This window comes from Myotis davidii, unplaced genomic scaffold (assembly GCF_000327345.1).
Source record: "Myotis davidii unplaced genomic scaffold, ASM32734v1 scaffold107, whole genome shotgun sequence".
NCBI lineage: Eukaryota > Metazoa > Chordata > Mammalia > Chiroptera > Vespertilionidae > Myotis > Myotis davidii.
This window is the reverse complement of record NW_006383012.1, coordinates 3,713,406-3,735,928: the sequence shown is the minus strand read 5'-3', so window position 1 is coordinate 3,735,928 and position 22,523 is coordinate 3,713,406. Positions and strand designations below refer to the sequence as shown.

General features: G+C 44.8%; 1 protein-coding gene across 1 annotated transcript in view; it reads left to right on the top strand.

Moving 5' to 3' along the window:
• LOC102775033 (guanylate cyclase 2G-like) overlaps window positions 1-20,083 on the top strand; it is a 38,256-nt gene extending 18,173 nt beyond the window's left edge. Inside the window, exons 9-20 of the mRNA XM_006778749.1 lie at window positions 79-162; window positions 899-1,003; window positions 1,837-1,908; window positions 7,436-7,604; window positions 8,939-9,094; window positions 10,625-10,802; window positions 12,822-12,962; window positions 14,323-14,515; window positions 16,077-16,251; window positions 17,379-17,477; window positions 18,445-18,536; window positions 19,979-20,083. Of these exons, the coding sequence (XP_006778812.1) occupies window positions 79-162; window positions 899-1,003; window positions 1,837-1,908; window positions 7,436-7,604; window positions 8,939-9,094; window positions 10,625-10,802; window positions 12,822-12,962; window positions 14,323-14,515; window positions 16,077-16,251; window positions 17,379-17,477; window positions 18,445-18,536; window positions 19,979-20,083 (1,569 nt within the window). The remainder of the gene's footprint in view (window positions 1-78; window positions 163-898; window positions 1,004-1,836; window positions 1,909-7,435; window positions 7,605-8,938; window positions 9,095-10,624; window positions 10,803-12,821; window positions 12,963-14,322; window positions 14,516-16,076; window positions 16,252-17,378; window positions 17,478-18,444; window positions 18,537-19,978) is intronic.
• The last annotated feature ends 2,440 nt before the right edge of the window (window positions 20,084-22,523 follow it).

The following is a 22,523-nucleotide window of genomic DNA, read 5'->3' as shown; positions in this document are numbered from 1 at the left end:
CCACCCCCAGTTCTTTCTGAGTAGAGCTTTTTCTGGATCATCTTGAGTGAGAACATTCCGCTTTGTCTCTGGTTCCAGGGAAACCATGTGGCCATCTGCTATGTTGGTGACCAAGCAGAAGCCAGGACCAGGAAGCCATCTGTGCTGCAGGAAATCCGGCTGGTGAGGCCCCCCGCCCTGGGAGGAGACAAAGCGGCGCTGTTCTCAGACCCTCCTTGCCAGCTTCCTGTTCCCACCTGGAGTGGGCGTGGCCCCAGTCCAAAGGAGCATGGGTGGAAAGCAGCTTCCCCTAACTTGGCCCACCCCCCTCACCCCTGACAGCCCAGACTTTGGACCTAAGACTTTTTGCCCTGACTCAGGCACCCCCCGCCTGGGATCCTTCCTAGCCTTGCTCATTTCCCTTAATTCTCCCGGGCCTTAATTCTGCATCTTCATTCTTTGTACCTGTGATGGCTGCTCACCTCCCTTGAACCTGGTCTTTGGAGGAAGTCAAGTTCATGGGGTCTGACTTCGTACTCCAGATCTGTGACCCACTGTGGCCCACACTGGCATCGACAGCTATCAACGCCAGGAAGCAGGGCTCGGTCTATTTACTGTGACGTGATTTCATTTAATGCCCGGGCTAAGTTCAACTTTGATCATTCCTCTTGTTTATATGCTGGAGGCAGACTGCCTGGATTTGCTTCCCAACTCTGCCACTAGCAAGTGGTATGATCTTCAACATGTTACTTACCCTTTTGAGCATTAGTTTCCTCATCTGTAAAATGGGAGCAGGTATATAGTTCTCACCTCACAGGGTCTTTGAGAATTAACTCAAAGTATGTAAAGCACGTAGCATAGTCCCTAACACAGAGGGCATACTATAATCATAAGCTAGTATTACCATTATTATTTTCAGGTGTATGAATTAAGGCACGAAAACATTGTTCCCTTCTTTGGTGTCTGCACAGAACCTCCCAACATCTGCATTATCACTCAGTATTGCAAAAAAGGGAGTCTGAAGGTAAGTACAATAGGAAATCTTACCTTAGGTTTAATTAGCAGCAGACATTGAAGAACTTTCAGTGCTTTTGCCCCTTCATCCAAGAACAGTTCCTCTCTAGTCTAATTGCAAGACCTGAATTATCCTGTTGGGCTGCCTGCAGGGGATCGGCTTAGCAGCAGAGTTGCCAAGTATCTGGTTTCCTTTGTTCTGGACGGAAAGTGGCTGGGCTTGGTTTTGTCTCCTTAGCTGTCACAGCTACTCCTAAATTGCATTCCTGGGCCCATACTACCTATGGTATGTGACCGTCCCCTTTATGTCAAGAACAAGGAAGTGTTTATAAAACTCAAGACTGCGTAACTTTCTCACTATTGAGTCAGGTGATGATATTTCCTGGGAAATTTTTTGGCTCTGTCTCAGGTTGTAGGATTTCTGGTCAAAACCATCCAAGGTAGACCGTCCTGGGAAATTTTTTGGCTCTGTCTCAGGTTGTGAGTTCTGGTCAAAACCATCCAATGTAGACCTAGCTGGTTTGTCTTAGTGGATAGAGCGTCAGCATGTGGACCAAAGGGTTTCAGGTTCAATTCTGGTCCAAGAGCACATACCTTTGTTGTAGGCTCCTCAGGCCTGGTGGGGGCTCATGCAGGAGGCGACCAATTGATGTGTTTCTCTCACATCGATGTTTCTCTGTCTTTCCCGCTCTCCCTAAAAATCAACAGGAAAATATCATTGGTTGAGGAGTAACAACAACAACAAAAACCATCCAATGTAATAGAACCAAACCCATTTAACATATGAAGCTCACTGTGCTCCAGGTTGAATCCCTGGTGCTATTTTAAATAACTGTTTTTCAGGATGTTTTGAGAAATTCAAATAATGAAATGGATTGGATATTCAAGCTCTCATTTGCATATGACATAGTCAATGTGAGTATAACATCAGTTTGTGTAAAGAACAAATACCATGGTGTTTTTGAATTATTCTGTGTCTTGGATTAAATCAAACTGTAATCTTTTCCAAAAATTCAGGTCCCTCTCAGATCTCCTCTTCAAACAAAGCGATCCCACATCTAAAATCTACCACTTCAATTAGATTTCCCATTCTTTTCTCTCTCCCTGACCCCAAGTAAATATCAAGAGAGTAAAAAATATTTTATACTAAAGTCAGAAGGGATGCTACATTTACCCAACCAGAAAAGAGAAGGGTACTTACATTTTAGGACAGAACTTTTTGCCCAAAGAAAATCTAATTACTAGATCATAAAGCAAGCTGAAGGATTCCTAATACTACTTCCTTTTTCCTAGTCCCCAATTCTTAATAATACTTCCTTTTTCCTAGTCCCTGGTTCCTTTCCCCAGAAAATGGGGATCAGTGCCATCATAACCACAAAGCTGTTATACAGGGGGTGCAAATCTGTGAATTTATATATACACAGGCAGAATTTTTACTTTGGGCAAAGGGGGCTGAGGTGGCTGTAAAAAGGGTCATGATGATAATAATAATAATAATGGCTAAAATATATTTAGTGCTTTCTTTGGCCCCAATACTTTCTAGCATTCTGTATATATTAATTTACTTAAGTTTCACAACAAAAAATAAGGTAGATCTATTATTAGCCCCATTTCATAGATGGGAGATAAGTCAGATGGGCCATGTCATTATGTACCTGAGGCTGACGTTCTCAACCTGGTAAAATACAGCTGTTCTTTGTAAACTCGCTGCATCTGTTTTATCATAAGAGAGGACCAAGTCAATGACGTGGGGTTGGGTTCTGGTGAGGAAGCCCCTCAGTCTGACAACCAGCAGGGATGGCTGGTCATCATCTCTCAATCAACAGTCCATTCATCTCTCAATCAACAGTCCATCCATCAACCAATAGATTCCTGTGGGCAAGACCCAGCCTGGTGTTGGGAGGGATACAAAGGTGAAACAAAAACTCTGTCCTTCTGGAGCATAAGTCTGTGACTCCTTGAGTGACTTTGACTTTTGGTCCCTCTCTGGACCTCAGCCTCCATGTGGGTTCATAGATGAGATTGGTATGTTGACATCCAAAGTCTTTTATTTCTCAGAGATTTAATTGCTCTTTGTTTAAGGAGCTGAGTCTTAATGGTCTGTGAGATTTTGATTTCCTGGGCCTTAATGGGAAGCAAGTTAGACAAACAGAAACCTTGTTGGTTTCCTTGTGATTAGATCTCTATGGACAACACTGGGCCAACACTGTTATTTCAGTAAACTTTATTGAGCATCTGTTAATGATTTATCTCCCTCTGGGAACTTTTGTAAGAAAATAACGACTTGTTTCTAATTTTAAATGGTGTAAAATCTAGCTAGAGGAAAAAAAACACAGGACATGCACATATACAATTATTGAAGTGGTGGTGGTAGTTATAAAGTAGAAGAATGTGACATGGCATCCTTTCCTACTCTGGCTCCTCTCTCCTTCCCTTCACCCACATTTCTCTTCCTGCAGCAAACCCAGGGAAGTATGTTGTTCACCTGTGTATATTGAGGAGTACTAAATTCAGGATCAGGCGCAAATGAATCTATATCTATCTACACCTATCTATATCTACATCTATATCTCTATATCTATATCTATCTATGCCTAAGCGACCGTTCGACCATTAGTTATGCTGTGCACTGACCACCAGGGGGCAGATGCTCAACACACAGGCATGGAAACATCAAACAGATTGATGAATCTCAGAGGGAAGGGGGGAAGAGGGGTGGGCGGAAAGAGATTAACCAAAGATTTTATATACATATTAGAGGCCCAGTGCATGGATTTGTGTACCAGTGGGGTCCCTCGGCCTGGCCTTCAGAAATCAGGTGAAACCGGCAGTCCGATATGCCTCGAGGGGTCCCAAATTGTGTGAGAGTACAGGTCAGGCTGAGGGATCCCACCACTGCATAAATTCGTGCAATGGGTCTCTAGTAATTGAATAATCAAGCTATCTTAGGTTACTGAATCTTTCCCCTACTCTATGCCAGAAGGACAGCCTGAGGGATCCCACCAGTGCACGAATTTGTGCAATAGGTCTCTAGTAATTGAATAATCAGCTACCTTAGGTCACTGAGTCTATCCCCTACTCTATGCCAGAAGGACATCTTGGCACCTTGTTTTGGAAGGATTGCTTTCCCTAAAAATGGAGTGTGCACAGGATGGGACTGGTTAAGGAGGTCACAGCGACCTAGATCAAGGCACTTTGAGGCCAGTTACTCTGCCAGCATTCCTTGAAAGGGGACTGAAAGTAACACAATTCACTGCAGCCTCTTAAAGCTTGCCATGGGTGACCTGATATCAACCCAGGCATGGGGCCAACCTCTGTGGGTCAGATTATGCTTCTGGCCACCACAAACCAATCATAAAAACAATTCCTCCCCTGATGTCTATTTGACAAGGAACTCCTGTATGCCAGGTATCATAGAGATTCTGAGATGTCACAGACTTTTCAAAATAACAAGAGGATATTGATTAAGCACCCAATTTTGGTCAAACCTGATTCTGGGAATGGAGGTTGCAGAGAAGTAAGGCTCATTGTCCTGTCCCCAAGGAGCTCAACCAGTGGGACCAGCCTGGGAAGAGGCTTTGGGGAGAATAGCACTCTTCTTGACTTTGTGATTTCTGAGAAAGAGAAGTCTTGATGGATTAAGGGGGTCAAGGGCAGTTGGCAAAGAAGTTGTCTTGGGTGTTTGAACCTTGGCTCTGCTACTTATTGACCAGGTGACCTTAACTACCCTGAACTTCAGCTTCCCTGTGAATAAAATAAAGATAGCAGGAGTACCTACCTCATAGGGTTACAATAAGGACTAAGGTATGTAAAATGGCCAGAACCATGCCTACCCCATTAAAAGTATCCAATAAATATTAATTGTCAGTATCAGTAGGAACAGTAGTATCATTACTATCAGAGATAACTCCATTACTAAAAAACATGCACTTTCTTATTTCATTCCTTCAACAACCCTATGGGCTAAGTCTGCACTGTCCAAGTATAGTAGCCACCAGCCTCATGTGACTATTAAACTCTGGCCACAGGACTAGTCCAAATTAAGATGTGCTATAAAAGTGTAAAATGTCTGCCAGATTTCGAAGACTAAGTAAAAAAACAAAAAAAAAATATAAAATACTTGATATTATTATGTTGAGTATATGTTCAAATGATAAGATCTCTTAATACATTGGGTTAGATAAACTATATTATTAAACTTAATTTCACTTGTTTAATGAAAACATTAAAAATTATACCTGTGGCTTGCATTATATTTCAAGTGGATGGTGCTCTAAGTCATCACAATGAACTTTATTATTAATTTACCAGCTCCAATATTAATGTTAATATTAATATTTACTCCATTTCGCGAAGGGGAAAATGAGGCTTACTCGGGTGAAGTAACCTGCCCAACTGGTAAGAGGTAGATTGGGGCTTGCTGCTAGTCTGTCTCCGAGGTTGAGTCATGCTACGTTTCCTCCCCACCAAGTTCCAGAGAGCACAGATGTGGGATCCAGAGATAGAGCCCCCAGGACCACCCCCAACTTTCTAACAGGGAAATAAATGTAACTAGCAGTCAGGTAGGCGATAGAATTGCCAAAACGCATAAAATCTGGTGCATAAATCACGCACCTCTCGTGGTTCTATTTGTTCTCTGACAATGTACGTATGCCCATGCATTTCCATCAAGAGAGAAAAACACCACCACAGAGAGGTACGTCTGTCTCCTGGAGAGGACTGCAACATAGGATTCCGAGCATCCAAACAGGTTGCCTATGCCCTAATAGCATGAGCTCTATTGTCCCTGGATGTCCGGGGAGATTGGTGGTGACCAGAATGTAAGCTATCTCATGCCTGGGGTGGGCCAAGGCAAGGGATGATCATGTGTGTCAGGGGCAGTCCTGCTGCATGGAGAGGTCTCTGTGAGGTCAGAGAGAACTCTGGGTTGGACATAGGTCTCCCCAGATTTCAAGCCCAGACCTGTCCAAGTTGGAGCCTTTCCTGGAGAAAGTCCAGAGGCAGCTCCAGCCAGGCCCTTCCAGGTCTAGTTGAGCGAGTTGTACTTCCAACATGTGATTCAACTCTATTATCTCAGAACACAAACAAGCCACAATGATAAAGGAATATGCCCTCCTGTCTTTCAGGGGTCAGGGGACAAGGGTGGGATACTCACTGTCCCTCAGGTTTCCTTATTGCTTTCTGTATTAGCCTGTATTGCTAATGTAGCATTGGCTTAGGGCTCTTGCTAAGGTGAGACAGTGACTCAGCCTGACATCACTGCTGGAGGCAGAGGTGAGTCCCTGAGCTGGTGCCCAAAAGGTCCAAGGACCCTGTCTCTGGGTGCAGTAGTCCATTCAGGAGCCCTTCTTGGAACCTTGATGGCCAGTGCCTCCTTGTGGCCACACCCACGGGTGACTTCACCTCCTTCTCAGCTGGGTTTAAGATTCATTTGAACCTGGCTGTTCTTGTATAAGTGTGTTCTAATCCTTGCTGGATGAGAACAATCACTGCCTTTCTTTAAAAATTTTTTAAATTAGTCTTCTTCCTTTACCATATATTTGACCCCCTTTGCCCTCTTTGTCTTCCCCCTACTGGCTTCCCCTCTGGTAACCATCATGCTGTTATCTATGCCTATGAGTTTGTTCTTCCCCCTACTGGCTTCCCCTCTGGTAACCATGCTGTTATCTATGCCTATGAGTTTGCTTGTCTTATTTGTTCATTTGTTGGTTTCTATTTTATATCCCACATATGAGTGCAATCATGTAGTTCTTGTCCTTTTCTGGACTATTTCACTTAAAATGACACTCTCAAGAACCATCCATGTTCTTCCAAATGGCAATATTTCATTTTTCACTGCTGAGTATTATTCCTTTTATATATGTACCACATCTTCTTTATCCAATCATGTATCAAGAGATACTTAGGTTGTTTCCAGATCTTGCCTATTATATCCCTGCCTTTCTGACTCACTTCCCTTAGCAAGTTTTTTTTTATTCAGTAAATAATCTTTATCACATTTTTCATTAAATTTAAGTAGATATTTACTTTGTGTCATGCATCATGTCTGATGTCGCATGTGTATGACTGCATTTAATTTCCATGGACAACCCTATGAGGTAGGGTTCATTGTCATCTCCATTTTGATGAGAAGAAGGAGGCTGGTAGGGGTAAGGTAGCTTGCCCTCTACTAAGTGGTAGAGCTGGGATTTGAACTTAGAACTATGCTCACTAAGCTGGCCTTGCCTTCAGGGACCAGAAATAGTTTTCTTCTTTTTGGGTGTCTGTGCCCATCTTGACTCCTTATGTGGAGGGCCATGTCAGTGGCTCTTGAACAAATGAACAAAGATAGCTACGTCCCCTGCCCTGGGGCTGCACATCTCTGTTCCTGTCCATCTGTCTCTCCTTCCCTGGTGTCCCTTGGCACCTGCTCTAATTCAGTTGCTCATTTTCACTCTCCCAGGGCATGCTGTTCCTTCATAGGAGCCCACTGAGGTCCCATGGAAACCTGAAGCCTTCCAACTGCCTGGTGGATGGTCGGATGCAGGTGAAGCTGTCGGGATTTGGGCTGTGGGAACTCAAGTACAGCCAGACATACAGAACATATAATGAGAAAACAAAAGACCACTCAGGTAACCACTGGCAGGTCTTGGACCCACTAGCTTTCGGTTGAGTGGTAAAGGGGTTCGTTCCTTACCCCATTTCTGCTTCCTGATGCTCATGTGCACAGTACCTGTGGGTGGGCCTTTCTCTGGAGCCAGTGGTGTGTGGCTGCTCTGTTCACCCAAGGAGATGGGAACAGGTGGCACGACTCCATGGTGTGATGTCTGAGTGAGAGGAACTGGTCCTCATCCCAGCTTAGCTGGGCGACCTGAAACAAGTCACTGCCCTTCTCTGTAGTCCTCTGTGTCCCATCACATTTTACTACCTTCTCAGTGTAGAATGACAACCTGCCAGGTGCTTTAAGGATGAAGGGTTTGACTTTTCTGTTCTCTCTGGGTTTCAGTATCACTTGAGAAAATCATAACATTTTATAGGTAGCTGGGTTCCATGCTGCAGCCGCTGAATCAATATCTAAAGATGGGGTCTGGGCATCACATTGTTTTTAAAGCTCCCAAGTGATTCTGGTGGGCGTCTAAAGACAAGACCTACCATTGGGAGTCAACCTCCTTCTCATGCGAGCAGTGGAGGCAGCTGAGTGCTCCTGCGTCTCACCTCTTACGTCTCTGGGTCCTGTTGAGCCCAGTGCCCTCAGCCCTGACTACTTCTCTCTGGAGCAGCTTTGCTGAGTGCATGTGGGGAGGTCCTGTAACATGAGGTAGCATGTGTGTTCAGAGAAAGACAAAGGGGGCAACTTAGAAAGCTTTTCGTAGTCATTCCTATTTCTCCATCCTCCAATATATTTTCTTTTAATGATCATACCTATAATAACACAAGCCTATGCACCTCACTAGAAAAAAAATGTAAGTGTATAAAATATCCAGAATAGATAACTCTAGAGAGAAAATGCAGGCTGGTGGTTTTCTGGGGATAGAGGGGAACAGGGAGAAACTGCTTAAGGGGTCTGGGGTTTTATTTGGGGGTGTTGGAAATGGTTGGGAACTGGATAGATGGATAGAGGTGGTGGTTGCACAACATTGTGAGTGTACTAAATGCCACTGAATTCTCACTTTAAAATGATTAATTTTATGTTATGTAGGCAATTCAGAAAGGGAAAAGGAACACCACCTGTCACTGCACAGCCACAAGTTAGCCACTGTTAACATGTTAGTGCCCTTTCTTCCTGGTTATTTTCTCTGCATTCACATACAGGGACCCTGGTTGCTCTGTGAGTCGGGCACCGTGGGGGCTGACTTCTCGGGGGCTGGATGCTCTCAGTTCTCCTGAGCTTCCTAAGCTAGAAAGGGCGGCTTTCCGGTTCTACCTGGAAACTCTCATTCTGGGCCTATGTCTCCTTGCTTCACAGAGCTCTACTGGACCGCCCCAGAGCTGTTGCGGCTCCCAGAAGCGCCCCGGTCAGGCACCCCAAAGGGAGACGCTTACAGCTTCGCCATTGTGATGAGGGAGCTGATCCACCAGCATGCGCTCGGGCCTTTTGAGGACCTTGACGAGACACCAGACGGTAACGCTGGGAGCGGCTCCTTGGCAGGCTGTGGTGATCTGGGTTGGCTCACAAATGCTTGTTTTTGCTAAATGTTTCTTAATTTACAATTTATTTCATTCTTATTTTTTCTCTTAAAAATTCATATATTTTTTTAAAGAATTAGAAAACTATTACAGTTTGATTTAAAAAAACCAAGGAACTCAGAATGACAGTTTATTCTATAACAGCAGCCAGATCCAATGAGTAAGATCGTGTTGCTTCACTGCACAATAGCCTCCCCTGGTTTCCCATTTTGGGAGTGAAGACTAAGTCCTTACAATGGCCTGCAAGACCATCAAAGGCCTCTAAACCGGCCTCAGTGGTCTTGTATGTTAGTGTCCTAGGGCCGCCATAGTAAGTTGCCACAAACCTACCTGCTGGCTTGAAACAACAGAAATTTACTCTCTCATAGTTCCAGAGGCTAAAAGTCCAAAATCAAGGTTCAACAAAGCTGCACTTCCTCTGGAGGCTCAAGGGTAGATCCATTCCAGCTTTTGGTGGTGGCCCAGTCTTCCTGGGCTTGTGGCCACAGGGCTCCAGTCTCTGCTTCCATCCCCACATTAACTCCTCCCGGAAATCCCTTCTGTCCGTAAGGACACTTGTCATTGGATGAGGGCCCACCTGGATAATCCAAGATGATCTCCTCAACCCAAGACACTTAATTATATTTGCAAGACTTTTTTTTCAGATGAAGTCACAGTCATGGGTTCTGGGGATAAGGACATGGACATATATCTTTGGGGATCACCAGTCAATCCACTACACCTTCCTGGTTCCATCTCTCCTGGCTTTTTTCTTTCAGTCACATAGGCCACTCGCCACCACCTCCACCCCCTTCAGTGAGGTCCATCATACATTTGTCACGCAGTTAGATTGTTTTGCCACAAATCTGCATTCTGTCTTGGGGTCTTCCAATCCCTCAACTGATATTTTTTAAAATTAGCATTCTTCAAGGTTCATTCCTTGGGCTGTAAGATTCTATGGGTTTTGGCAAATAGGTAGTGTCATGTATCCACTGTTACAGTGTCATACCAAATAGTTTCATCACCCTAAAAAAAATTCAGGCCCTTTGCCTATTCAACCTTCTCTCCTCCCCAAACTCTTGGCAGACTCTGATCTGTAATATTTATTATTTGTTAAAAGATCTTTTATGTAACATATATGGAACGCAAAATTGTATAAAGCACACTTTGGAGATCTCTACTACAAAATGCATATATACTTCTGAAATCATATAGAGATATGTTTTACTTTAAGAAAAGTTCTATTAGAAAAAATTAATCTAAGAAATGATAAATCAGGGGGTACTTATAGGATTTATATTTAGATTCCTCATTTTCCAGGAGGATTCAGAATATTTCTTATATTCAGATTTATCTGAAATTCTAATCTGTTCCGTGTACTTGGAAACTCAATATGCAAATTTAAGAGCACATCTGTTTAAAGTGAAGCATACTAAATGGCACAAAGTTCCGACATCTGGATATCTAAACCCAAAATGGATTTCAGAAATCCTCAGCCGAATCCGAGACCCCAGGGCATCAGTTCCACTGCGACCTTCCCTGCAAGAGGACAAGGTCAATGAGAAGATTGTGGTCCTAGTGAGAGCGTGTTGGGATGAGTCGCCTGAGAAAAGACCCACATTCCTTTCCATCAAGAAAATTCTACGAGATGCCAGCCCCAAAGGGTGAGTTTGGTGTGCAACAGACATTTTCTTCTCACTGAGCCATTAGAATTTTGAAATCATGTGGCTGTAATTGCTCCTTCCTTCCTTCCTCCCTCCCTCCCTTCCTTCTTTCCTTCCTTCCTTCCTTCCTTCCTTCCTTCCTTCCTTCCTTCCTTCCCTCCTTCCTTCCTCATATACTCAATGCCTACTACATGCAAAGCACTGAGCTACATGCTGGTGAAGGTGGACTGAGAAATTCTCCCTCTATTTCACAAATGTTCCAAAAATGGGTCATACTTCCATTGCCCTCCTTGGTCCATTCCAGGCATCACTAATCCATCTAATCTGTCAAGGTCCCAGGGGGATCAGTGACAGGGCCTCTGACTCTATTCAAACCAGCATTCCAAGGTCATGACTACTCAACTGGGATTGTGCTTATGCAATAAAGAAATATGCACCAACCTTAAAGTAGGTTATTGAGTTAAATTATTCATTCCTCTCAAAGAATGCTCTCGATAGTAACTGGCTTCAAACCAGGATAATTACATCATCTACCACATTGAACATATGAAGGTACAGCCATGTTACAAGTAGCTGGGGTTAGTAGGGGAAGTCCTGTGCTAGGAGTTAGGAATCTACTCCAGATGTTGCCATTTCACTATGCAGCTTTAACACGAACAGCCCTGTATTCTGCATTTTCCACATCAAAATAGTTTTAAATGGTATGTGTCAGGTCAGTTGGTATGTCCTGACATTTTACCCAGAAAATATGGTCCCCAATGTTAAAGCATGTACATTTCCCATGTGAGCTGAGCCGCAGGGTCCTCATCTGAAAGATGAGGAATTTAAATTTCTCTGAAGAGCCTTCTAAAACAAGTCTATAGGATCTAGAAGTGCCCCTTATACCTGTCATCTGAAAAAGCAACAAAGAATGACCTGTCCTAAAAATCTACATTTTTGATTGGCTGTAACAATGGTATGAAGCATGCTGGGCCAGTGAATGCCACCACTTGTTGAGTGTTCACTGGGTTCCAGACTCTCAACATTATCTCCCTGAATCCTTAGAACAACCCTGCAAAGTATGTATGTATTATTATTCTAAAACTAGGGGCCTAGTGCACAAATTTGTGCACCTTGAAAGGAACTGTGGGCTGTGAGGCTGCAGTCGGCACAGGGGCGGGTCTCGGCCCATCCTCCATGCCCCCGCCTGGCCCCTCTCACCTTGGCCCCTGGTTCCCTGCCTACCAGCAGCCCCACTCCCGCCACCGCTGCTCCCACGTGCTGACAGCACTGGCCCCGCTGATGGTGCAGAGCGATTGGGTCTGGTGCCAGCAGCAGGTGCAAGTGGTGGCTGCTGCCCCAATAAACTCTCAGGAGCAGGGGAAGTGGAGAAGCCCTCAGGGGTGATCAGGGACGGCAGTCACTGCTCGCACCTGCTGATGGCACCGATGAATTGGGACTGGTGCCGGGTGCCAGTAGTGGGTGCGAGTGGTGGCTCCAGCACCAGCTGCGTGTGCAAGCAGGGCTGGTGCTGGCAGCAGTGTGATCGCCGGGCAGGACCACAGTGTGTGGGAGCAAAGAATTTTCAGTAACCATCAGAGGCTCACCCCGATGACAGTGACCAGCGCCCTACCTTGGTCTGGCACCCCCACTCACCTATTCTACCATCCCACCATGGCCGATGACCACCATGTCCACGCCCCCTGGTGGTCAGCACATGTCACAGCGACTGGTTGTATGGTTGTTCTGCTGTTTGGTCTATTTGCATATTAGGGTTTTACATATAAATATATTTCCAGAGGCAGAAACTGAGGTTCAGAGGAATAAAGGATACAGATTGAGACCTCAGAGCCAATAAAAGGCAGGCTCTGTCCTGTCAAATGGCCTCTTTGCCATTGTCATTTCACTGCTGCCCACTGGCAACCTTGAAGTCAGAAACCTTAGGGACAAGACATGTTTGGAATGTATAGTTGGAGGTTGTGCTCAATTATGATCCTAAAGTTCTTGGAAAAAGACACTAATGTCTGGGTTCTTTTAAAGCCACGTGAGCATACTAGACAGTATGGTGAGCAAGCTGGAAGTGTATGCCAATCACCTGGAGGAGGTGGTGGAAGAGAGGACCAACCAGATGATGGCAGAGAAGAGGAAGGTGGATAAGCTCCTGTCCACAATACTGCCCAGGTATTCCAGAGAGTTGGGAGCCTTCACAAAGGGACCCAGGAAGCAACAGCATCGCCACCTAATTGGCCTCACATGAAGAGAATATTTTCTTTGTCCTTTTTCTAAAAGGACACCGGGTTCTTCTAAAACCCGGATCAAGTATTTTGCATGTAAATTGGTACACCCTACAAAGAGAGATGGAGGCAAAGGATCAAGTATTTTGCATGTAAATTGGTACACCCTACAAAGATCCTATGGAGATAGAATCCATAGGAATAGAGAGTGTAGGTCTTTTATTTTTTTATTAATTTTTTTTTCCTATAACTTATTTTATTTATTTATTTATTTTTGAATTTAGGTGTTTATGTATGTACTTGACCTGCTTTGCTCAGTCATTTTTCTCTCAATCTTTGAAATACATGATACATAAAAATTCCCAAAATGAAATAGTTTATTCTCGGATCATTTATTCATCTATGTCAAATGACTACAAAATCCATGCACTTGGTGTCTCAGTTAGGAAGGAGTTTTTTTTGAAGATTTCTTTTTTAACAGTCATCTGTATATTGTATTGTGTGCTCAGCACTCAAAGGAAGACGGTAGAGGAGGGATAAATGGTGATGGAAGGAGACTTGACTTGGGGTGATGAGACCATAGGTCTTTTACATGGAAGATGGTGTATGCACCAACAAGAGAATGACCACTAGATGGCGCTCCAGGTCCACGAGTCTAGTCGATTGCTAACTTTCAGATTGTACATCCAAAACCTTGCACAATACAATACAGTATACAGTATATACTATATACCCATTACTTTAGATTCAAAACTTGCTTTCTTTTTTGTCTCTATTTTCACCTATGGACTTTCTAAACCCTTGGCAGAAGCCTCTTCTGTTAAAATTCCTGTACCCTTCCTATATGTCTTGAGCAAAGCAATGGGGTTGAGGCTTTGAATGTGTTAATGTGAAATTGGTAGGTTGAAGTAAAAATATTGATTTATAGATCAGTGAATGCTTACATTTGCTTCCACCTCTGCAGACCAAGTCTTTATAATCAAACTCTATAAACATAGGGGGAAATAAAGTGCCCTGAAGGAGAAAATCTTTTTTTTTTTTTTTGTGACCGGCATTTATGTGCCCGGTTCCTCCCCGACCCTAATGAAAATACTTATTTAGACAAAATGCAGGTGGAGAAGCAGATATTAGGAGAATCCCCTCTAGATGATGGGTTTTGTTAATTAAAAAAATAATAAAACAAAACAAAACAAAAACCTAATCCAATGAAGCCAAAGGATCTACCAGGGTGACTTTGTAGGGAGGGGTCTGTAGGAGACAAGATGAATATGACACTGTTAAGTAACCATTCTTTTCTCTGGTTTCAGCTTCATTGGAGAACAGCTTATAGCTGGAAGGTCCGTGGAACCAGAACATTTTGAGTCCGTGACCATCTTTTTCTCTGACATCGTTGGATTCACAAAACTCTGTTCTCTCAGCTCTCCCTTGCAAGTTGTGAAGCTCCTCAATGACCTCTACAGTTTATTCGATCACATCATTGAAACTTATGACGTGTATAAGGTGAGATGCCGGGTTCCTGGGTTGAGTGAGGGTGAACCGGCCCCAGACAGCAACCAGGAGGAGGGCGCTAGTTCATGCTGGCAGTCAATCTCAATTCATGGCAGAAACTCAATATTTTACTTCTGTTTGTTCTCTGGAAAAGGGCTTGATTAATCAGAGATGTATGTACTTGCCAAGAAGTATCCGTTGTTCCCTCTGTTTTCTTCCATTATTTTATCTCCCAGAAAACTCATTTCTGAAAGAGGCACTGACCTTCTGCTGGCTAATTCCTCCACTTGCCTCCTGAATATACTAGTATGTCCTTCAGAGGCAGAGAGATTTAGCAGGTTCACTCTTCTTTAAAGGTTGTCTTTGGCTCTGTGACTGTGATCCTTAGCAATTCAAACGAAGACAGCTTCCCAAGCTTAGACGAGCAGTCTCCTAGCTAAAGGTGAGACACCAACCCGCTGCCCAGTGCTACTGTGGGGGTGGATGAACAGGGTCACCTAGAATGAAAATGGTTGTGGGAGACGATAACAAAAACGTGCATTGCCTTCTTTCAGTAGGTGAGGATGATGACACTTGTATTTTCTGACTTTTCAACCAAGGCCAGATCATGACTCCAGAGTGCCCATGTCCACTCATGCTTGGAGGGCAGCCACAGTGTACAGTCTGACCATGATTTTAGGACTGTGCTATGGCCCTGGGGCCAGGGAGGTTTGGGGGACAGCACAGTCATGTTCCTCAGTGACATGTCCTCAATTATTATCTCCCAGTTATTGTTGCTGCTATTCAAGACAAAGGAAAGGATGGCATGGGAATTTCAAAGAGCAGATCACTTACGCCCAACAGAACCTATCTGACTCAGGGGGCCTCCTCGGGGTTTCCTCTTAGTGTTATCTGTGCAGTTAGGTTTTGTATGAGCCGGTCTAGAGTCAATTTGTGTTTCTAAATGTGCTTGTGGTGGGGAGAGATAGCATAGAAGCAGTTAGACTTGTGTGCTGGTTAACTCTGCAAGTTCATGGTAACCAGGAGACAGAGGTGTTTGTACCACCTGCTAATCTGAAATTCCACTTTTTACCACATCATCATTGAAGTCTGCTAAAATGCAAACGTATCTGGAAAGGGCTATATGTAACGTTAAATTTAGACATGTCATTTATTCTCTGCAGTGAAGAAGGGATCTGAAAGCTGATTTTATTAGGAGAATGGGGAGAGAGGAGGTCCGATCAGACAGATACATACATGGATCCATTTGATTCTTCAAGATTTACCCCATCAGTACACTGCTGCCTGTCTAACTGGTTTTGAACCTGGGTTGGCAAAACAGGGTCACTACCACTATCAGATTTCCGAGAAGGAAGCAGTGATTGTGGCGAGGAATGCTTGGGGCAGGAAGGCTTTGAACCTGGATGAGGGCAAATTTGATAAAATGCTGGGACTTTGATGGAGTGGAGGTTAGGGAGTGTAGCCCTTCAAAGTCTGGGGCCTCAAAGCAAGGGTCCATAATGAGGGACCTTGATCTCTGAGCCCACCCCACCCTCATGGCAAACACAAGGCCATGTCATTGCTTTGTTTCTAGGTCGAAACCATTGGAGATGCGTACATGGTGGCTAGTGGACTTCCCATCCGCAATGGAACTCGGCATGTGGAGGAGATTGCCACCATGGCCTTGCACTTCCTCAGTGCCACTGTCCACTTCCAGATCGGGCACATGCCTCAGGAGAAGCTCAGGCTCCGCATCGGCCTCCACACAGGTAGACAGCACTGGGAGCAGGTGGCCTCATGGCCCAGGTGTGGCAGCAGTAGTTCCGGTTTCAAGTCCTAGGGCTTCTGGGAAACCCTGAAACTAAATGGTAACATCTTAAGGAAATAAAAGGTTGAATTATGTTCACATGTATATTTCTAGTTAGCTAGATTGCTTGGTAACAACAAGGACACACAAAGACTTCAAGGTGAACCAAAAATGAGGAGGAGATGGGAAACCAGATTACATTGGGCAGCTTTCCCTCCATGCCTCTGCATCGGATGCCCTTTGATCTGCTCTGTTTCTGACAAGCTCATGGCATGTGACTCATGCAGAGTCCCCGTACATGGTTCAATGCTCTTCTGTCTCTCTCCAGAAAGCCTTAATCGGTTTCGAATGAGGGGTCCCTTACTTTCATTTTTTTGACCAGGACTTGCAAATTGTGTAGCGGTACTTGCTCCTACCTATTCTTATGGCTTGACTAAGATAAAACCTGGCCCCAATCAGAATGAATTAGCCCCAAGTTTGTGCTGCTGTTGCTTTGTTTACATTTCCAGTGCATGAATAATATTATCAGTAATTTCTGTCTTAGTTAGCGTGGTTGTTATAGCAAAATACCACAGACTGGATGGCTTAAACAGCAGGTATTTTTCTCACAATTCCAGATGCTGGGAAGTTCAAGATCAGGATTCCAACATGGAATCCCTGTGGGAACACTTCCGGGCTTGCATATGGCGGCCTCTGGCTGTGTCCTCACTGGTGGAGAGAGAGAGCTACCATGTCTCTCCCTCTTCTTATAAGGGCACTAATGCCAGCCTAAGGGCTCTACTTTTAGGATCTTCTCTAAACCTAATAACCTCCAAAGGCCTCACCTCCAAACCTATTGAGGATTAGAGCTTCAACATGTGAACATGGGACAGACACAAGCATTCAGTCCATAACAACTGGTTATGTAGTTTTCCACCAGAAGTGTGTGGGTTCTGCAGTTTGCCTCTTTGTGATCCCTAAAATCTATTGCCAAGCTTTGCCCTCAAGGGCACTTAACATTGATTGAATTGCATTTGTTGGTCTGATGTGTACCGTGGAGTCCAGTCCTTGGGAATGCAGACCGGTTTTGGCCATCAGTTCTCTTTGCAGGTCCTGTGGTGGCTGGTGTGGTGGGAACCACCATGCCCAGATACTGTCTGTTTGGAGACACCGTGAACATGGCCTCCAGAATGGAAAGCAGCAGCCTGCGTGGGTATCACTTTCAGCGCGTGGTAAACACAGTGTCACTGTCCCTCCAGGCCCCTGTCTTAAACCGGAGGGTATTTTTAGAAGACCTATTTGCATTTTGTCTGCTGGTTTCCATTTCCAGGGGAAGATCGCTATCCACTTCAGACAACACCGGTTGCAAGCTTTGTAGGTGGAGTTTCACACCGTCCTCTCTGTGGAGCCCTGTAAACAGCCTGCCCCCTTCCAGAACTCTCCATTCTAGCTAGGCAGGCACACATACAATCAGGTTGCTTGAATGAAGAGCAGGAGGCAGCAGACTTTTTCTGTACAGGGCCAGACAGTAAATATTTTAGGCTTTATTGGCCAGAGTCTCTGTTGCAACTACTTAACCGCTATTGTGTGTGAAAGCAGCCGTTGAGAATATCTAACTGATGGGTGTGGCCATGTTCCAATAAAACTTTATTTGTAGGTACAGATGGTGGGCTGGATTTGGCCTGTGGGTGGTAACTGGCCCATCTCTGATGTATATAGTTTTATTGTTGCTGAACAGACCTGTGGCCAGGAGTTCCAGGGGACAGCAAATTGTTTTGTTTTACAGTAGTTTTGTTGCATTGATAAAACCTCTTTGAGCTTCTAAGTAGATATTTTAAGGATAAATTTTAAATGGGGGGAGCCCAGCCATATGGAGTTCCCACTTGCATATGGAGTCAGTTCCATTTTCTGGTCATAGACTAAACATATCAAAGTGTGAGCAATGCCCAATAGTGTCTGAGCAATGCCTGGATCGTGGTGGTGATGGTGGTAGTGGTGGTGGTATGCGGGGGTGTCCCAGCCCAAGTGCCCCAGACTTCAGAGAGGTTGCCTACAATTTGCTGGCAGTCCACGAATTTGGGCAGGGTAGCGCTCCCTCTCCACAGCAGCACTTACCCCACTGAACCTGTACAAGGTCACAACCAAAACTGTAACTAGACAATCACTGTTTTGGCAGCTCTCCGGATTCATGTGTCTCAGACCACCGCAGGCGCCCTGCTGGCATTGGGAGGATACAATTTGCAAAAGAGAGGCACCATTTCAGTCAAGGTAAGACCAACTATGCCCACCTGCCCCTTTGGGTCTCTAATGGAGATGCTGAGGACTTGACAGGATGAGAGAATCTCTGTGCTGAGGAGCGTGGAGACCCCAAGGTCCTTGTGGAGACCCCTGTGACTGCCAGGTCTTCCTTCAGAGAAGACTGTACCGTTCCCTCAAATGGTCAAATATGGAGTCCAGGACAGGAGACACCTTTTCTCCCACCCAGACCAACCCCTGTGGGATGCTCCTTTCCCTTTGGTCCCCTGGTTTCTGCTTGAATTCCCTAGGCTAGTCTACTCAAGGCAACAGAAAATACAAGCCCAAGCATCATAGCGTCTATCACTCTTCTATGCCCCTTCTCTTGAGTCTAAAGTGCCCAGGCAGAGGGGATAGAAGCCCATTGGCTTGGAGGTAGTAGGCCCTCATCTCTATACGTTTAAATATCCCTTCCCTAGCCTTCGGCCTTCTGCTGGCACCCAGGCTGTCACTGAAATGTGCCATGACACAGGCTCCTCTTTCTGATAAACATTGCCTGTCTGGGTGGGAAGGGGGCTCTCCTCTTGGAGATGTTCAGATGGGATTGGTGGCGCTTACTGTGGCACTGGGTGTTTGGGTGGGTGTGAGGGTCCAGGGAAAGAAGTAAAGGGGAAGAGGGTGCCTCAGCTCCTCGGTTTGCTGAGTCTGGCTGGCCCTGGTAGCTGTATTTGATCAACTGAATTCAGAAAAGAGGAAGAATTTTCTAGAAAGCAGGAGTGTAGACCTAGCTTTGAATCCTGTCCCACTACTTACTAGCTGTTTAATCGGGGAGATTGGTTTTATCATCTATAAAATGGGAATGGTGATAACACTTCCCTCAAAGGGTGAGTATAATGATGAAATGTCTATGAGATGCATCACATGGGCCTTTCTCGTAGTAAGGCCTCAAGGTATTTGTTATTATTTTTTAGAGGCGTTCTTTACCACAAACTTTAGCCTCCACTGGCCCTTACCCCCTAGGCCCGTGGTCAGCAAACTGCAGCTCGCGAGCCACATGCGGCTCTTTGGCCCCTTGAGTGTGGCTCTTCCTAAGCCTTAGGAGTAACCTAATTAAGTTAATAACAATGTGTCTACCTATATAGTTTAAGTTTAAAAAATTGGGCTCTCAAAAGAAATTTCAATCGTTGTACTATTGATATTCGGCTCTGTTGACTAATGAGTTTGCCGACCACTGCCCTAGGCCGTCACTGACTGTCCATCTAAGCTTATCAGCAAAGCCCAAGGAAATGATCAACATTTTGTCTATAACTAGGCCTTTCCCTCATTGAGGCAGTTACTGGCTGGTTTCAGTTCTGGCTACAAACACTGTTTTCAGCAAGCAAGCAGGGGAGACCCGGCTTGTCTGCTCAGAGGCCACACTTCACTGTGGCCTCTCCTCCCTGAGTTTCACCAACTGTCTCCCCTGCCTCCCACAGGGCAAAGGAGAACAAACAACTTTCTGGTTGAAAGGCAAAGAAGGCTTCTCTATTCCCCTCCCTGAATTTACTGAGGAAGAGGCTGAAATCCCAGAGGTCTTCTGAGGCGAGTATTTTCTTTAAAGTTGTTTGTGGGGGCCCCATGAAAGTCCATGGGGTGCGTTAAATATACCATTTCTGGGGTGTAGTTCTGGGTATTGAGTCAGCCTCCCTGTAGGGGGCGCCATCTAGCTGGCCTCCTCATCCCACCCCAGGGTTCTGTGGCCTGGAGCAGATGTGGAGTTGGATGAGCTGGATGTAGTGAGCTCATTTCCTGGGGGACCAGGGCTGAGCTGTTGCTCTCAGCCCTGCCAGGGAGCCTGTCCTACTGCCAAATATTTCTGGCTCATTAGCTTGTGAATTTGCAGTGAACCCAGTTTCATTCTGGAGGAGGGGCCACCCACAGGTCTGGCCCTGTCTGCCTTCCTTTGCAAGGTGGCTGCTCCCTAACCTTTAGTGCTTATTTTTCTTATCAGCTACTCAGCCTGCAAGGAGAGGGAGCTCATATCAGAAGGCATCTGAGGAATGTTTGCAGGGGATAAAGTTCTACCTACGGTGTGAGTGATCACAGAAATCCAATAGGGCCAGGCCACTCCAAGCAGACAGGACACACCTGCAGTCAGTGGCCAGAAGGCCTGGTCTGGAGCCCTGACCTCTGGGAACACGGCAACTTCCAAATGGATCATGTCCCATCCTCAATGTATTGCTTAATGTCTTTCCTATCCCCTGGGCAAAGCATGCAATCAAAGCTTGGCTTTTAAGTAGAAGTTTTCCTTCATTTAGGATGTGTTTAATTGTTTTGGTAATCTCCAGCAGATGAAGATGAATGAGCCCATCTGTCCTGCTGTGCACATTTCCTCCTTTGCACAGGGAAGAGGATCCCATGTGGATTTGTTCCGTGGTTGTGTAATAGATGTGCTGAACCATGAATGCATCTGCAGTCCTTCTTTTTCTACGCCTTGCAACTCCTTGCGGCCAGATGATCTTCCGTGGGGCTGCCCCTGAACATGGCAGAGCAATTCCAATGATGTATCGTGTCCATGTCCGAGACCTCTTCCTGTTGAATTTCCCACGTCTGAAGAGGGGAAAGCCAACGGGGATGGGGAGGTTTTACTTTGTTTTGTTTTTTAGCATGGCCACTGCGCTGCCTTTGTGGAGGTATTTTTGAGCTCTGCATATATAAATAAACTGCCTTTTGGTGGATTGAAAGTGTTTAAAACCAACTTTTCAAAAGGTTTGGTGGAATTCTTGCCTTTCCTTAGTAAGAAGGGCACTAACTAGTGGCCGAGGGAAGTGCTTTTCAAATGGTCCCATCTCCATCAAGCTCTTGAGTGTTTCATCAGCAGAACTTTTCTTCAGCCCAGAGGTGGGCGACTGAACTCTGGGACCTACACAGACTCCACTTTCCATGTGGATTCCATTTTCATTGTAGTAAGTTCAGCTGTTCTCCGAAGGCCTCCAGCATCAAAGGGGAAAGCTTTTGACTGATGTTCAGAGGGTGGAGGTGGGGGTGGGGGGCAGAGGCATTTATAGTAAGGAACAGAGCGCTTCCCCTGTTACCCCAGCATGGTGACAGTGGGCTAACATGTATCTCCTCATGCCTCTTAACTTCTTCCCTTGTTTGGGATCGGGCCTTCTGGATCCCAGACACCATGCTCCACCACGAAAGGGAATAAGGCAAGTTCTGCTCTGAGGTCACTTAGAGAGATGGGCCAGTCCCCATCCATCCATCCATCCATCCATCCAACCTTCCATCCATCCATCCATCCATCTGAACATTTAATTAATTCAAGGAGAATTATTGAGCACTTACTCTGTGCCAGGTACCACATTGGGGTTCACAAGAAAATAATGAAACTTTCTTTGGTCTTCAGCTCTGTTTAATTGGAGAAAGAGGGCATAAATAATAGTAATGCAATATATTAAGGACTAAGAGAGGTATGCAAAAATGTGTAGAAATAAGTAAGCAATCAGATAATGTAACTATTAAAAGAGCATTAGATAATGTTACACAGATGTAGGAATGAGGAGGGGTATGGCAGTTGTCTATTATTATCCCATCTCTGTATTTTAGGGAATGTGTTTCCTTCCAGCCCTAGCCCACATGCTTACTTCAGTCATATTCCTATAATAAAAACGTTGCTACTTCTACCTTTTTCACTGAACATTTTAACATAAATGTTGGGCATACACACACATAAAACATACATAAACACATATGCATACAGATATCACATGCACACACATGTGTATATATACATATAGACATTAAAATATACCCATACATATATATCTAGTACACACACAAACATATCTCTATCTCTATCTCTAATCTCATCTATACCTATCAATTAATAGAAATTTATCTGATGTGTGTACTCCGTATATATATAAGCGTGTGTGTGTGTATATATATATATGTATGTCTAAATATATACACATGAATACTATAATATATATTCAACTTTTGAGAGAGAGAAAGTTTTTAGGGATAATAACCAGGAGT